At 45.1% G+C, this 16022-nt stretch overlaps 1 protein-coding gene across 2 annotated transcripts in view; it reads right to left on the minus strand.

Annotated features, from left to right (window-relative positions):
* Positions 1 to 444: 444 nt before the first annotated feature.
* HELLS (helicase, lymphoid specific) overlaps positions 445 to 16022 on the minus strand; it is a 65095-nt gene continuing 49517 nt past the window's right edge. For both annotated transcript variants that reach the window (XM_065407246.1, XM_065407247.1), the window contains 9 exons: positions 15033 to 15175; positions 14635 to 14773; positions 7517 to 7600; positions 7284 to 7403; positions 6943 to 7059; positions 5877 to 6036; positions 1665 to 1761; positions 1372 to 1448; positions 445 to 669 (listed from right to left, as the gene is read on the minus strand). In XM_065407246.1, coding sequence (XP_065263318.1) covers positions 572 to 669; positions 1372 to 1448; positions 1665 to 1761; positions 5877 to 6036; positions 6943 to 7059; positions 7284 to 7403; positions 7517 to 7600; positions 14635 to 14773; positions 15033 to 15175 — 1035 coding nt within the window. In that variant the 3' untranslated portion in view covers positions 445 to 571. The remainder of the gene's footprint in view (positions 670 to 1371; positions 1449 to 1664; positions 1762 to 5876; positions 6037 to 6942; positions 7060 to 7283; positions 7404 to 7516; positions 7601 to 14634; positions 14774 to 15032; positions 15176 to 16022) is intronic.

Below are 16022 nucleotides of genomic sequence, written 5' to 3' on the forward strand. Positions count from 1 at the left end.
ACCTTTCACAGATCAGAAAGAGGCATAATTAAACAAGATATTCTTACACTGAAAACTGCCCCACCCCCAATAAAATCACATGACAAAATGGACAAATTTATTAGCAAAATATTTTGCAAAATTTAAAACTGAAGTTACACGATTGTTTGTAAACAAATGTACTAGACACTCTTCCCTTTCCCAATAAAATCATAATTGACACATTAGGTCACATTAGAGAGAAAAATAAAAAAAAAATTTGCAAGACTTCCACAGGAAGATTTTGTACAAACCTGGCAGTGTGTCACTGGGTCACACAAGCTACCTAAACATCTGAAACATGTTCATTTTCGTAATTCTTCATGTGAGGTTCACAGGTATGAAATTTTTAGGTATGCTACATCATGAAGTATGCTACCTGACGTGTTACAACTCACTGAAAAGTAAAAAAAGATTTGAACCAGGCTTTGAAGAAAAAAAAAAAAAAAAAAAATCAGCATAATCATGAGTCACTATATGTAAATTATGGCCTTACAAGGTCTGCTGTTAGTCCCAAGAAGTTTGGGCTGTACTTTTAGAAGCCAGTCGCGCTTCAAAATACACATTCTGCACTGGAGTCTTCAGAATCTTCTAGGACCTTGAACACTCCCACTTTTTCTTTTTCAACTGATTCAGACTTTTTCATTTGGTCTAAGAGAAAAACAAAAGTAAAGGTTAAACAAAATTGTGTATAGTCTTACATTGGAAGTAGAACAGTGTAGAGAAAGAAGCTTGTTCCTCCTACTAGCAGATGCTGAATGAAATACACAACATGCTGAGTGTTAGTTGTCAATAGAATTGGGCAGGAAATGGTTACCCCATCCCAAATCAGGAGGAAAAACAACAAAATCTGAGGTCAATTGAAACATTTCATTTCAATAATTTCAATTTTTTTTTTAAATGAAGGTTAAAATGAAACAAGAAATACTATAATTAGCTCGTGTTTCAAAACAAAAAGCTGTTTCAAGCCCCCCACACACAAATGTTTTTAAAATGTCCTGTTTTGACAATTTTAAAGATTTTCGAAACAGGAAATTCATCAAAACAACCCTTCATTTCCCAGGAACAATTTCAGTTTTGATGAATTGGCATTTTCTGACCAAAAAAGTTGTTAGACTTCCTGACCAGCTCTAGTTGTCAATGTCGTAGTAGACAATGGTACTTCACATACATCCATTTTGTTTGAACAGAACACTGACACAAAATTTGATTAGAAATTTCTGTGGGGACCCTGCTCTTGGACAAATAAAGGCATTGGCAATTCTCCTCAGCCTTTACATATAAAATGTAAGGGAAAAATTCTACACATGTTACTGTCAGATAGGAAAAGAGGACCAAATTAGTTTTACTTACCAATAAGATCACTTCTATCCAGCAGTAACTCTAGATCTTTGTCACTGATTATTCTCTCTCTGGATCCTTTAACCTCTCTATAGAAATAAGAGTATCTTAGTCTAAACACTGTAGTTCTCAACATTTTTCCACACAAGGACACCGCTTTTCCATACCAGAATCCCCCAGGACCTCTCCTCCCATATAGCAGAAACCCACAACCCATTTAGCAATATCGGAAGGGCAGGGTCGTTGAGATCCTCAGACACTTATTTGCATCTCCCAGGTCTAACAAAATGTGGAAGTTAACATACCTTTCATAGTCCCTGGATTTCAGTAATTCCATTAATTCCTTAGGATCCAAGCAGCCCTTTGTTTGGATTAACCCAGATTTACCACCTTTAAACTGATCTATAAAAAGAGAAACCTTTCTTGAATATAAAGGCTGCCAAATTACCAATGAATTCTATAAACTGACATCTAATATATGCTATTAACCCAACAGAGAAAGAGAGAAAGAAACTATTCTTGGATATACTTGGATTTGTTGCCTAAACATATACCAAACATGCCCTAAATTGTGATGACTAAATTAAATAGTGAAAGTCAGAGCTGCATGAAAGGTTTTCATGTAGGCCTTTACTTTCTAATTGTGGCTCGCAAAAAAAAAAAAAAAAAAAAAAAAAAAAAAAGTTGCAAAACACTGATTTGACATGCACACACACAGTGGAAAAGCTATTAGTTCTACTTACAGTAAAAACATTGCAAATAAAGTTAGATGGTGGATGCCGAAGTGTGTCCCGTTTGCAATGTTGCTGATTGAAACAAAGTGAGGCGTATTATCACTACAAGATAGAGAATAAATGAAAGATATCCTGGCCATTTTATTGGGGTGTATTTCTCTCAATCAGTGAATTAGCTATAACTGTTTTGATTAACATTTTTAAAACAAGCACATTTCTTCAGATGAGAACATCCAGACACCTTTTTGTACCCAAATCTGGATGTTTTCCAATTCAGATCTGAGTGTGGGAACAGAAGAGAAGTCTTCCAGACAATAGTATGTACTGGTGTTGTAAAAACAAGAGATATAGGTTCAGTCAAAGTATGACTAAAGCTGAGACCTGGAAGGTTTAATGAAAGAGGTGTCATTTGGATCAATTATCATGTCTATCAAGAAATGGTATAAGATTACTTCTAATTGGCCAAGGACAACACAACACACGCCCAGAAGGCCTCGCAGCTTTCTGTTATCATTGGACTCACCCAACCTTGCCTGAACTTTTGTTACATTTACTGAAGCATCTGCCCATCCTTGTCTCCCCCATTATGCACCTCTTTCTTTCCTCAGTCACGTCTAAGATCTTGCTTTCAAACCCCACCACGCACCCCACTAAGTTTTTGTTAATTCTCCCTGTAGTAGTGCTTTAGTACTTAACATATGCTACAGGTTAACAATGTACTTCTCAGATGTAGAAAAAGTTGCATGAAATACTGAGAAACAGTATGTAATCATTTTGAAGAGACACGATCAATGTATATACACAGTGTGCAGAAATAAGTTTGCATGTATAACTTTTCTTTGAGATTTCCTGACTTGAGATCTTAACCATAATCTTCTCTTCATGCAGCTTTTTTAAAGTGATGTTTCCTATGGGTTTTTTATTTTATATCTATATATATATATATATATATATCTAGATATATAGAGAGAGATATATAGATATATAGATATATAAGATAAAACAAAATGCATCTAGATCTGAAAGCTCTGCTGATTTGTAACCAATTCCAAATCTGGAGCTACTTCTATTTTACCAGCCCTCTGTAACCACTTCCAACGTGACTTTTGACAGGAGGGGTCCTGGAAGAGACCACTGCTTAAAATCTAGTACTTAGTTACAGAGAAGTTTAGCAAATAATTAATGAGAAGAAAAACATTTGCATTAATGCAATAGGTCAGACTGCTCGATTAACACATCCCATGCCATGTGTCTCTTCTCCTTTAGTAAAGGACTTTACATTTATTAGTCCCAATCCCTCCTACTCTCTTGCTGCCTGAAGCCCTCATGTCTCTTATCTTGGTAGGTCATTTTACAGTTTTTCCCTTTGTTTGCACTACTCCTCCCATTTTAGTTTATCTGCAAATTGGATCAGTTGCATTTATACCAAAGAAATTCCTGAGAGAGATGCTTTTTCTCCTATTTTAATAGGTCATAAAAGCCAAGAAATTTGCTGGCAGATACTAGAGCCGTAACTGGGGAAGGTTGAGAGGGGTAGCCGCCCAGGTGCAAAACCACGGGGACAGAAATATAGGGCAGTGTGGGTGGGGGATGTGGGGGTCATTATGACGAGCGCCTACCAGTTTGGTGGGAGCCACCTGGCCCACTCTTGCCTCTCCCCCGAAGGAGTCCAGCCCCTGTCCGCAGAGCCCAGCTGCCATGAGATGCTCCCTGAGGCACTCGCCCCACCACTGCCCTGCCCAGAGGAACGCAAGGGCAGTAGCGAGCAAGTGCCTTTGGGGAGAGGCAAGAGCAGGCTGGGTGGCTCCCACCAGCTTCCAAGCAACCAGAAGGCAACGGTTTTCAAACTGTGGGGGGGCGCTCTTCTTAGTTTGAAAACTTCCGTGCTAAATGGAAGTCAGACATCTGGGGGGGGGGGGGGGGCATATGGCCCCATATACCACCCTCCTCCTCCAATTCCACCCCATTTTTCTAATGAGAACAGCCTAGCTCCATCCTCTTTAGAACCCCCCTTCAGGTAATTGAAGGCTGCTATCAAATCCCCCCTCACTGCTCTTCTGCAGACTAAATAATCCCAGTTCCCTCAGCCTCTCCTCATAAATCATGTGCCCCAGCCCCCTAATAATTTTCATTGCCCTCCGCTGGACTCTCTCTAATCTGTCCACATCCTTTCTGTAGTGGGGGGCACAAACCTGGACACAATACTCCAGATGTGGCCTCACCAGTGCCAGATTGATGGGAATAATCACTTCTAATGCAGCCCAATATGCCGTTAGCCTTCTTGGCAACAAGGGCACACTGTTGACTCATATCCAACTTCTCATCCACTGTAATCCCCACGTCCTTTTCTGCAGAACTGGGATTCTTGCATGGGATTCTTCCGTCCTAAGTGCAGGACTCTGCACTTGTCCTTGTTGAACCTCATCAGCATCACTAATTCAAGACTGGCAAATATCACCCAAAAACTAGCAGTAACCTATGATCTACAGTTTGAAAAACATCACACCAAGCAATTTAACTCTCTCATTCTCCCTGTCCCCACCCCAACATACAGCTTTTGGTGTATTATGGGAAGTCCTTACCTTCTTCTGAAGTTTAAAGTACAGGCTACTGTCAGAGGCCCACCAGATTATAAAAAACTTCTTTATAGACAACTTCCTATTTCAGTGGATTTAGTGCTTATGAAAAAGGCCAGAGTGCAGGATTGTTAAAATTTGATCAACAGAATAATTATAGCAGATTTATCACAGTGCCCAATCAGTATGCCTTCACCAGTAACGATGAGAGGGAAATAGTTCCACCCAACCATTTGTTACTTGGGTTGTGCAGAGATTACCAACTAGGAAGTCAAAATAGCAGCAAGTAAATTATTGGATTGTGTTGCATACAAAATGAGACATGTAAACTATTTTACCAGGGTTATTTTATTACAGAAGTTACTTTAAATAGTAATTTTTGGATAGTTTCTGTGGGCAGGGTCCTGCGAATGCCATGATTCTGTGACTGCAAGACTGGCCATCTGGACTAGATGGTACAGAAAACCCCAGTAGAACTGAATATATATCTATAGGGGTGCAAATTCTGCTGATTTGAACGTTGTCAGACAACATATTGTTCTCCCTGCCTTCCTCTGCCTCCCCACATTTCAGCTGATTTCAATGGATGTGATCCAAAGCTAGACAAGTTTGCCTGTGCAGCTAGAAAGCCCCTCTCTCAAAGCTTCAGACCAACTTAAAGACAGAGTTCTGAATCTTGTCCATAAGACATTTTCTTCCCTGAAGGTAGATAACTGTAAACCTGGAAGCTGATATTGCCAACAGCTGTTTCATGTCCCCAGTCATCCTGACCACTTTCACTCCTTACTGCCTGGTTTCATTCCTGTTTCTCTCCCTGGCCAGCACACACTGTCCTTGCTCCTCACTCTCCCCAAAAGCCAGGAGGAGGTATAGCACACACTGACCCCAAGTTCCGCAGCAAGGGCCCATTATTTTAGTGGCAAAACAAATGAGGCAGCAGTCTGAAATGCATGAAAAGAGTAATTTGCAGCCAAATTCAGCATCATGTCACAGAATTCAGCCTAGATGCTAAAGAATGCACGGAGTGCTGATTAGAAGGGCTAAGAGAAACAAGCATATTTAGAAAAAGGAGATGAACTACTTACATATAGAGAATTTCTCTGTTAACAAGGACAACTAGAAATAATCTTGAATTACAGCAAGAATTCCCCACAGTAATTTAATGGAACAAAAAAGTTTTACAGTTCTGAAGAATTAATTTACTAACTTTTATGAATAATCAACTTCTCTAGCTTCCTTTTGGCAGCAGCTCTCTCCACAATCTTCTGGTCAACAGTATTTGCTGTCACGAGGCGATAAACAACAACTGGCTTTGTCTGACCAATTCTGTGACACCTGTCTTGGGCCTGAAGGTCAGACTGGGGGTTCTAAAATGAATGAGATTAAAGAAATCAAATTAGCTTAATTGTTAAAGATGCACAATGGGTTCCATTTTCCATCACTCAGCTTTCCAAGCTGTCACTTTTCAGGCTGTAAAATCTACCACGGGGGATTTTGTATAGTGGGAAGTGGGAAAGATTGAGAAAACACAGTTCAGATGTTCTGGAGAATGAGTGAGATATTTATCCCTTTACTAAAAAAAAATCTGTAATTAATGATGGAATTAGCCCTCACTGAAAAATACTTTTGCTCCTGAATTCTCAATTTGTTTATTTGGGAAGGGATATGCTAAGTATGCTTGTGCAGCCTAAGTAGCTGTATACTGAAAAAGTTGAAGATGTACAAGTCCATAGGGATTAGACTCCTAACAGCTCTTCAACCATCCTCCTGCGCCTCACAGGAGGCAGTGGGGTTGTAGCTGGCTGGAGCTTTGGGATGTCAGTTGACTGGGGAAATTTTGGGGACCAGAAACCAACAAGGCAGCTGTTGAAATAGGGAAGTTTGCAAAAGTTGTCTGCCCAAGAGGGCTCAAACTTCTTTAACAGCTTTAAACTTCTTCTCTCCAAGGTAGACATTTTAATAATTATCAGCACTCAAGCAGTAGGCATTCTTTTCAACTAGCAGAAAAGCCTGTTTTTAAAGGAAATTCAGGGGATCAGCCAGTTGCCTACAAAGCAATCTTAGGTGGTTTGTATAGGGCAGCAAATTTTTACTTATTACCCTAGGCTACATATTTAATCTGAATATATATATTTTACTATGAAATTTTCACATACATTACTTTCATAGACTATCTGGTAAAGCATCCCATAACACAAGATGCTAAGTGAGTATCTAGGGTTACAGTAGAAAATTGTATGATGTAGCATTTGAGAAACAGTATGTCATCTTACCCAGTCACTATCATAGATGATGACAGTGTCTGCTGCAGTCAAATTAATGCCCAGGCCTCCAGCCCGTGTACTCACTAAAAATATGAAAACTTCAGGATCTGTATTAAATTTATGCATCTGGAAAAGAATACATCTAACATGAAACAGCATACAGAATAAAAGGATGTGGTCAGTGGGGTTTTTTTTAAACCCATGTTTTAAATTAGATCAGATGATTAAAAATATATTATTTGCTTTGTCTTTCTACAAGGCATTACATATAAAGCATACCAACAGAGGTTGAATTTGTTGCAATTAGTTGAGTTGGATGCATGCACTTAAGTATTTAAGCTGATACTTACATTTTCTTCTCTCTCTGTATAGGACATGGATCCATCCAAACGACTAAATTTGTAATTCCGCAGATAGCAATAATCCATCAAAATGTCCAACATCAGTGTCATTTGTGAGAATAGCAACACCTACAAGTAGTTAAGATTCCTCAATATCCCTATTTTAAAAAATAAAACCAAACACCAAAAACCACACACAAGGCAACTGATCAGTTATTATCCATATTCATAAACAAAAATACCTTGTGACCTCTCTTTTTCAGTTCTGGCAGCATCCGGTCCAAAAGTAGGAATTTGCCTGAATTCTTCACTAGATCTTCATCAACCTTAAAACAGAGTAAAAAGGAAAAGTCAAGTTTTACAATCTCTCAGATGCATCAACATTCAGGTACTAGCGATGACAGTTAATGCACTAGGCTTCCACCTGCGTGGCTAATCCTATCCCATCCTTGTCCAGTCTAGATCATTTGATTGTGTCAACCATTAGTAGTGGCTCAAAGTTCTTGACAACCTTTAAGTGGCCCCTCTGAATGATAGTGGATTCAACTATATGGCAGTCATGCTCATGTTCGTTTGCAAGACTCTATTTTGAATGAGATCCTTTGGTTTTCATTAATGGCTTATTAAGGGTTAGTAAAAATGTTAGAGGGTTAAAGCTCCCAAATATACATTATATATCATCCAAATTCTTTTTCCCTTTTCAATATAGTAAGAGGGTTTATGTAGTATATAAAAAAAAAACTATTAAGATGATCTTTATATATCTTTATTAATTTGTATATATCTTTTGAGTGGGGGGTTGGATGTTGAGCTCCAGAAAGAACATTTTGTCTTGTATACCAGTTCTAGGAAGCTCTCTCTAGAACAGTGTGTGACACACCCAGCCCAGTGGGGTACAGGAGTCTGGTAGAGGGCAAATATACTGGTCACTGGATGAGTAGTTTTCTGTTCCCTGAGTGACCAGAGCAGGGGCTGCACTAGAGTAATCAGGAACCTGCTAGAACCAGTTAAGGCAGGCAGGCTAATTAGGACACCTGGAGCCAATTAAGAAGAAGCTTCTAGAATCAATTAAGGCAGGCTAATCAGGGCACCTGGGTTTTAAAAAGGAGCTCACTTCAGTTTGTGGTGGGAGTGTGAGGAGCTGGGAGCAAGAGGCGCAAGGAGCTGAGAGTGAGAGGGTGTGCTGCTGGAGGACTGAGGAGCACAAGTGTTATCAGACACCAGGAGGAAGGTCCTGTGGTGAGAATAAGGAAGGTGTTTGGAGGAGGCCATGGGGAAGTAGCCCAGGGAGTTGTAGCGGTCATGCAGCTGTTACAGGAGGCACTATAGACAGCTGCAGTCCACAGGGCCCTGGGCTGGAAGCCGGAGTAGAGGGCGGGCCCGGGTTCCCCCCAAACCTCCCAATTGACCTGGACTGTGGGTTCTCCCAGAGGGGAAGGTCTCTGGGCTGTTCCCCAACCCACATGGTGAATCTCTGAGGCAAGAAAATCCGCCAATAAGCGCAGGACCCACCAAGATAGAGGAGGAACTTTGTCACACTGGTGTCAGGAGTGGGATCTTGGGGTGCACAGTGCGGCAGAAGAAGGAGGGTGATTTAAACAAAAAACAAACAAAAAAAGGGAGAGGGTTTATTTTTTTTCACCACAATGGATGATGTAGTGCGGGCACTGATACAAGCTACGACGGCCCAGCAGGAGGCTACCTGTGTCCAGGCAGCCGCCCAACAGGAGGCAGTGCGGCTGCAGCAAGAGACTAATCGCCTGCTGATGGACCAGGCTGCTCAAGACCGAGCTATGCTGCGGGAACTGGTAAACCAGGTAAAGTCCCTTACAGAGCTGAATCGCGGCCATGATGGGACGCGGCTCATACGGGCCAGCCATTGGCTGCAGAAAATGACATGGGAGGATGATGTAGAGGCATACCTTCTGGCCTTTGAGAGGACAGCCCTACGGGAGGCCTGGCCTCGAGATCAGTGGTCTGGCATCCTTGCCCCATTCCTGTGTGGGGAGGCCCAGAAGGCCTACCATGATCTGCCTGAAGAGGCTGCGGCAGACTACCCCCAGCTGAAAGCAGAGATCCTGGCCAGATCTGGGGTAATGACAGCAGTGCGGGCCCAGCAGTATCACGGTTGGAGGTACCAGGAAGACAAAACCCTGCGGTCCCAATTGTATGACCTCATCCATCTCGCACGAAAGTGGTTGCAAACAGAGTCCCGGAGTCCGGAAGAGATACTAGCGGTTCTGGTCATCGACCGATACATGAGGGGACTACCACCAGACCTTCGTGCCTGGGTAAGCCAAAACGAACCCTCCACCTATGATGAGGTTGTCGCCCTGGTAGAGAGGCGAAGGACAGCGAGGGAGCTGACCCGACCAGTTAAGGAAGAGGCACCCCGGGTTAAACTAGCAGCACCAAGCCCTAAAGTTCGGGTGACTGGGCCACCAGGAGGGCCCAGGTGGAAAAAAAGAGAGGCTGAAGGCCCATTAGAGGCCACAAAGAGTCGGAGCACTGAGGGAGAAGAGGATCGTGATGTTAGACTGCCCAAACCAAGAGACCGGGGAACGCCTAGGGCTCCATACAGATGTTATGCCTGCGGGGAGTGGGGACACATAGCTGCACAGTGTCCCAATGCTGAGGAGCCTATGCAGTGTAACCTGGGGAACTGGGCAGATCCATGCTCCCTAATCCACCTTGTGGGGGTCTCACTAACCCCACATATGTATACCAGACCAGTGAAACTAAATGGGGTAGGGACCCCGGCACTGGTTGATTCGGGGAGTGCTATCACACTTATCTCAGGGAAGCTCGTGAAGCGTAGTCAGCTGCTGCAGGCTAAACGTACGGGGATAACGTGTCCATGGGACAGTTAGTTACTACCCCACCATCCCAGTAAAAATCGAGATCCAAGGGAACACTACTGAGGTAGCAGCAGGTGTAGTCCCTAAACTCCCATACCCGGTGCTCATAGGGAGGGACTTCCCAGGGTTGGGAAACTTACTCCCAGTAGGGGGATTGGAGAAAGATGGGGACCCTAAAATTGATGAGGCATCCACAGCAGACTGTCAACCCCCAATCTTCTCTGAAATATCCCCAGATTTGTTCTCCACTCCCAGACAGGGTAGAAAGACAAAAAGGGAAAGAAGGGCAGCTAAGGCCTTGGGAACCCGAATATTGACCCAAAGCCAGAGGGTCGCTCTTGTAGGTAGGTGGACCCGCGCAGCTGAAAAGGAGGCCACGCAGGAGGTAGAAGCACCTAAGTCTGACCCCCACCCTAATGCTTCTGAACCAGTAGAGGCAACAGAGACTGGGCCCCTAGATCTTGGGCAGATTAGCCCCGGGAGAGGAAATTTTGGACGGGACCAGGCAGAAGACCCAGCTATGACAACATTAGGAAGGAGGTGACTGAAATAGATGGGGTCCTCGTGGAAGGAAAAACCCAGGGACCAGGACCCTACTTCATAATGAAGAAGGATCTCTTATACTGGGTTGCACCAGTACAGGGGCAGAAGGTACAGCAGATCCTAGTACCTCAAAAACACCAGAATGCTGTATTAAGTCTTGCTCATAGTCATCTTTTTGGGGGGCATTTGGGGGTAGAGAAGACCCTGGCACGAGTCCTACGATGGTTCTTCTGGCCCGGAGTACATGAAGAAGTGCGGAGGTACTGTGCCTCCTGCTCGGAGTGTCAGCTGCACAGTCCCCGTCCCCACTTGAGGGCACCTTTAGTACCCCTTCCCATCATAGAGGTCCCCTTCAAGCGAATAGCCATGGACCTAGTGGGACCCCTGGAGAAGACGGCTCGGGGCCACCAATATATACTTGTTGTTTTGGACTATGCTACTCGCTACCCAGAAGCCGTCCCCCTGCGGAACACGGCCTCTAAAACTATAGCCAAAGAGCTGGTGGGGATCTTTGCCCGAATGGGGCTACCGAAGGAGATATTAACCGACCAAGGAACCCCATTTATGTCGAAGCTAATGAAGGACCTCTGTACGCTGCTCCATATACATACCCTGAGAACTTCGGTCTACCATCCACAGACTGATGGGTTGGTAGAAAGGTTTAACCGAACCCTCAAGGCTATGATAAGGAAAGTGGTAAGTCGGGATGGGAAGGATTGGGACACCCTACTACCCTACCTTATGTTCGCTATCCGGGAGGTACCACAGGCCTCAACTGGGTTTTCCCCCTTCGAGTTATTATATGGGCGTTACCCCCGTGGCATACTAGATATCGCCAAAGAGATCTGGGAAGAGGAACCCAATGAGGGGAGAAATATAATAGAGCATGTAATGCAGATGCGAGACCGGATAGCCCAGGTTACCCCTATTGTACGGGAACATTTGGAGAAGGCACAGGAGGCAGAGCGAACCCATTACAATCGCCAGGCAAAAGTGCGACAGTTCCAACCAGGGGATCGGGTTATGGTGTTGGTACCCACGGCAGAAAGCAAGCTTCTGGCCCAATGGCAGGGGCCCTATGAGGTGGTTGAACCCGTGGGGGAAGTAACCTACAAGGTGCGGCAGCCAGGACGCAGAAAACAAGAACAGATTTATCACGTTAACCTTCTGAAACCCTGGCATGCACAAGAGGCATGCACAACGGTCCAAAAAGACCTAACCCAGGAAAACAAGCCTTCCAAACAGGCGAGAGTGTCTCCCGATTTAACACCAAATCAGAAGAATGAAGTGTCTGAGATGATCTTCCGGAACCAAGATGTGTTCTCGACAAAACCGGGTCGAACAACCGAGACATATCACCACATCGTCACGAACCCTGGGGCCAGAGTAACAATGAGGCCCTATCGGGTGCCAGCGGCAAAAAGGGAGGAAATAAAAGCAGAAGTAAAAAAAATGCTGGAGTTGGGGATCATCGAAGAATCTCATAGTCAGTCGTCCAGCCCAATCGTGCTGGTGCCCAAACCTGATGGCACCACAAGATTTTGCAATGACTTCCGGCGACTAAACGAAGTATCCCAGTTCGACGCGTACCCCATACCTCGCATAGATGAGCTAGTGGACCGTCTGGGTAATGCCCGGTACTTGACTACCCTAGACTTGACAAAGGGGTACTGGCAGATTCCCCTTGCAGAAGATGCAAAGGAAAAGACTGCGTTCTCTACACCAGAGGGTCTTTTTCAATATACTGTTCTCCCTTTTGGACTACATGGGGCCCCAGCTACCTTCCAGCGCCTCATGGACAAGCTATTACGCCCGCATAACAGTTATGCTGCTGCCTACTTGGACGATGTGGTCACTCATACTCCAGACTGGGAAACCCACCTGGAGAAGGTGGAGGCAGTCCTCGATACCTTCAGGCAAGCTGGCCTTACAGCAAACCCTGCCAAGTGCACTGTAGGGTTTACAGAGGCCAAATATCTTGGCTACATTGTGGGAAAAGGTCTGGTAAAACCCCAACTGAGCAAGTTAGAGGCCATCCAAAATTGGCCCCGACCAAGTCGCAAGAAACAAGTCCGGGCGTTCCTAGGTGTGGTGGGGTATTACCGACGATTTATCCCCCGCTTTGCCACAAGGACAAGCTCCCTGACAGACCTAGTGAAAGCCCGTGGACCTGATCTGGTGAGATGGTCTGACGCAGCAGAGGAAGCATTCACAGACCTACGGACTGCCCTCTGCAATAACCCCGTACTGATAGCCCCTGATTTCACCAAGGAGTTTATCCTGCAGATGGATGCATCGGAAGTAGGGTTGGGGGCCGTTCTATCACAGATGGTCGGGGAGGAGAACACCCAATTCTATACCTGTCGGAAACGCCTTCCAAGGGAACAAAAATATGCAGTGGTGGAGAGAGAATGCCTCGCTGTAAAACGGGCCATGGAAACATTGCGCTACTACCTGCTCGGGCACAGATTTGTCCTCGTGACCGACCATGCCCCTCTTCAATGGATGCAGCGGAACAAGGAGAAGAACACAAGGGTGACCAGATGGTTCTTATCCCTCCAACCTTTCCAGTTCCGTGTGCAACACAGAGCAGGGAGCCGTCATGGCAACACCGATGGCTTGTCACGTGTGCACTGTCTGGCGTCCCAAGCTGCCCAACCCGTTGGCGTTGAGCAGGGGGGAGGGATATGTGAGACTCAGACCAGTGGGGTACAGGAGTCTGGTAGAGGGCAAATATACTGGTCACTGGATTAGTAGTTTTCTGTTCCTTGAGTGACCAGAACAGGGGCTGCACTAGAGTAATCAGGAACCTGCTAGAACCAGTTAAGGCAGGCAGGCTAATTAGGACACCTGGAGCCAATTAAGAAGAAGCTTCTAGAATCAATTAAGGCAGGCTAATCAGGGCACCTGGGTTTTTAAAAGGAGCTCACTTCAGTTTGTGGTGGGAGTGTGAGGAGCTGGGAGCAAGAGGTGCAAGGAGCTGAGAGTGAGAGGGTGTGCTGCTGGAGGACTGAGGAGCACAAGTGTTATCAGACACCAGGAGGAAGGTCCTGTGGTGAGAATAAGGAAGGTGTTTGGAGGCGGCCATGGGGAAGTAGCCCAGGGAGTTGTAGCGGTCATGCAGCTGTTACAGGAGGCACTATAGACAGCTGCAGTCCACAGGGCCCTGGGCTGGAAGCCGGAGTAGAGGGTGGGCCCGGGTTCCCCCCAAACCTCCCAATTGACCTGGACTGTGGGTTCTCCCAGAGGGGAAGGTCTCTGGGCTGTTCCCCAACCCACATGGTGAATCTCTGAGGCAAGAAAATCCGCCAATAAGCGCAGGACCCACCAAGATAGAGGAGGAACTTTGTCACAAGTGGTCATTAAACTTTTTTTCTGGTGACCCAGTTGAAGAAAATTGTTGATGCCCGTGAACCAACTGAGCTGGGGATGAGGGGCTTGGGGTGTGGGAGGGGGCTCAGGGCTGGGGCAAGGGGTTGGCATATGGGGTTCAGGGTATGGGAGGGGGGTTCAGGGTGGGGCCAGGGATGAGGGGTTTGGGATGCAAGAGAGGGCTCCAGGTTTGGAGGAGGCTCAGGGCTGGGGCAGGGGATTGGGGGGAGGGTTTATCTCAAGCAGCTCCTGGTCACCGGCACAGCCAGGGTGCAGAGGCAGGCTTCTTGCCTGTCCTGGCACCACTGACTGCGTTGCGCCCTGGAAGCAGCCAGCAGCAGTCCAGCTCCTAGGCGGAGGCCCACAAGTAGCTCCGCATGGCTCTCGCCCACAGGCACTGCCCCCCACATAACAGACACTGAACTTACTCCCTCTCATATCTGCTGTAGAAAATTTCAAAACAAGACAATCACATTGGTAGGGTTTTGTGGAGAAGCATACTATACAAGTCTAAAGCTGTTCACTGGCATTACATTACCTACAATAATTTTCAAAGAACACTGCTCTGAATGCTTCAAGATATGTACCTTAAATTGCTGTGTGGCAGGATCCAGTGGATATTCAATGAGATATGGATGGTTACAACATTTTCTCAGTAACATCATAATATTCTGCAGTTTAAGGTTGATTTCTGAATCCGTAGGAATGGTCATTTCTATCACTGGCCTTGCAATGACACATAATATTATTAGTTCAGCAAAATGTCAATGCATTTCAAGTACAGTACAACCTAACAAATGTCTGGAAAAACCTACCGTGAACTTCTGGATTTTCAGAATTAGAAAAAGGATAATACAGCTTTTCATTTATCTTGATTCAGCAATTTAGTTTCAATGTTATGCAATATTTCATAGTGTATTTAAAGTGATCTTATAAGCTATAAAGATATTTTTAAAACAGGGATTTTTTTCTTCAAGATATGCACCTCTCTTTTTCTACTTCCTCTTGCATTTTGTTGATCAGTTTTTCCAGCTCATCAGGTGTATCACCATCTAGTTCACGGTAATCAACCGTTTTTCGACTCCGACGCTTTGGTCGTCCTGTAGGACTCAACTCGACTACCTCTTCCTGTAGAAAGTGATATAAATTGTGACAGTCAGCAGACGTTTCACATGTATCATTTGGAGGAAGGGAAGAGGGCAGCCAGATGTGACCCAATCCCTTGGTTTCCCAGTGATTCTCAACATATCTGCTGCTTAAAAAGAGTCTCTTCACTAACAGTACACATTTCCCAATATTCATTATTGAAGGTAAATATAAATTATTGGGAAAATATTTTATACTGCCCAGATTTCTCTGTGACATTGATGTAGTGAAGACTGGTCTGCAGCTGACATCAGAAAAAGACAGTTACCTTTTCCCGTAACTGGTGTTCTTTGAGATATGTTGCTCATATCCATTCCATATTAGTTGTGTGTGCTCGCCACATGCACCGGTTCCGGAAGTTTTTCCCTCAACAGCATCAGTAGGGGACCAGCTCTGGCACCCTCTGGAGTGGCGCGCACATGTATAAGGGGTGCCGCCAGCTCCCCCCACCCTCAGTTCCTTCTGGTCAGGCAACTCCAACAGTGGGGAAGGAGGGTGGGTCATGGAATGGATATGAGCAACACATCTTGAAGAACACCCGTTATGGAAAAAGGTAACTCTTTTCTTCAAGTGCTTGCTCATGTCCATTCCATATTAGGTGACTCCCAAGCAGTACCAATGAAGGTGGGTAGGAGTTCATAGATTGCAATACAGCTCTGCTGAACCCAGCATCGTCTCTGGCCTGCTGAGTGATGGCATAATGCGCCGTGAACATGTGGACAGAGGACCAAGTCGCGGCTCTACAGATGTCCTGGATAGGGATGTGCACCAGGAAGGCTGCTGAGGACGCCTGAGCTCTAGTCGAGTGGGCTCTGACGATCAGCGGCAG

Source organism: Emys orbicularis, chromosome 7, assembly GCF_028017835.1.
Source record: "Emys orbicularis isolate rEmyOrb1 chromosome 7, rEmyOrb1.hap1, whole genome shotgun sequence".
In the NCBI taxonomy this organism is placed as follows: Eukaryota; Metazoa; Chordata; order Testudines; family Emydidae; genus Emys; species Emys orbicularis.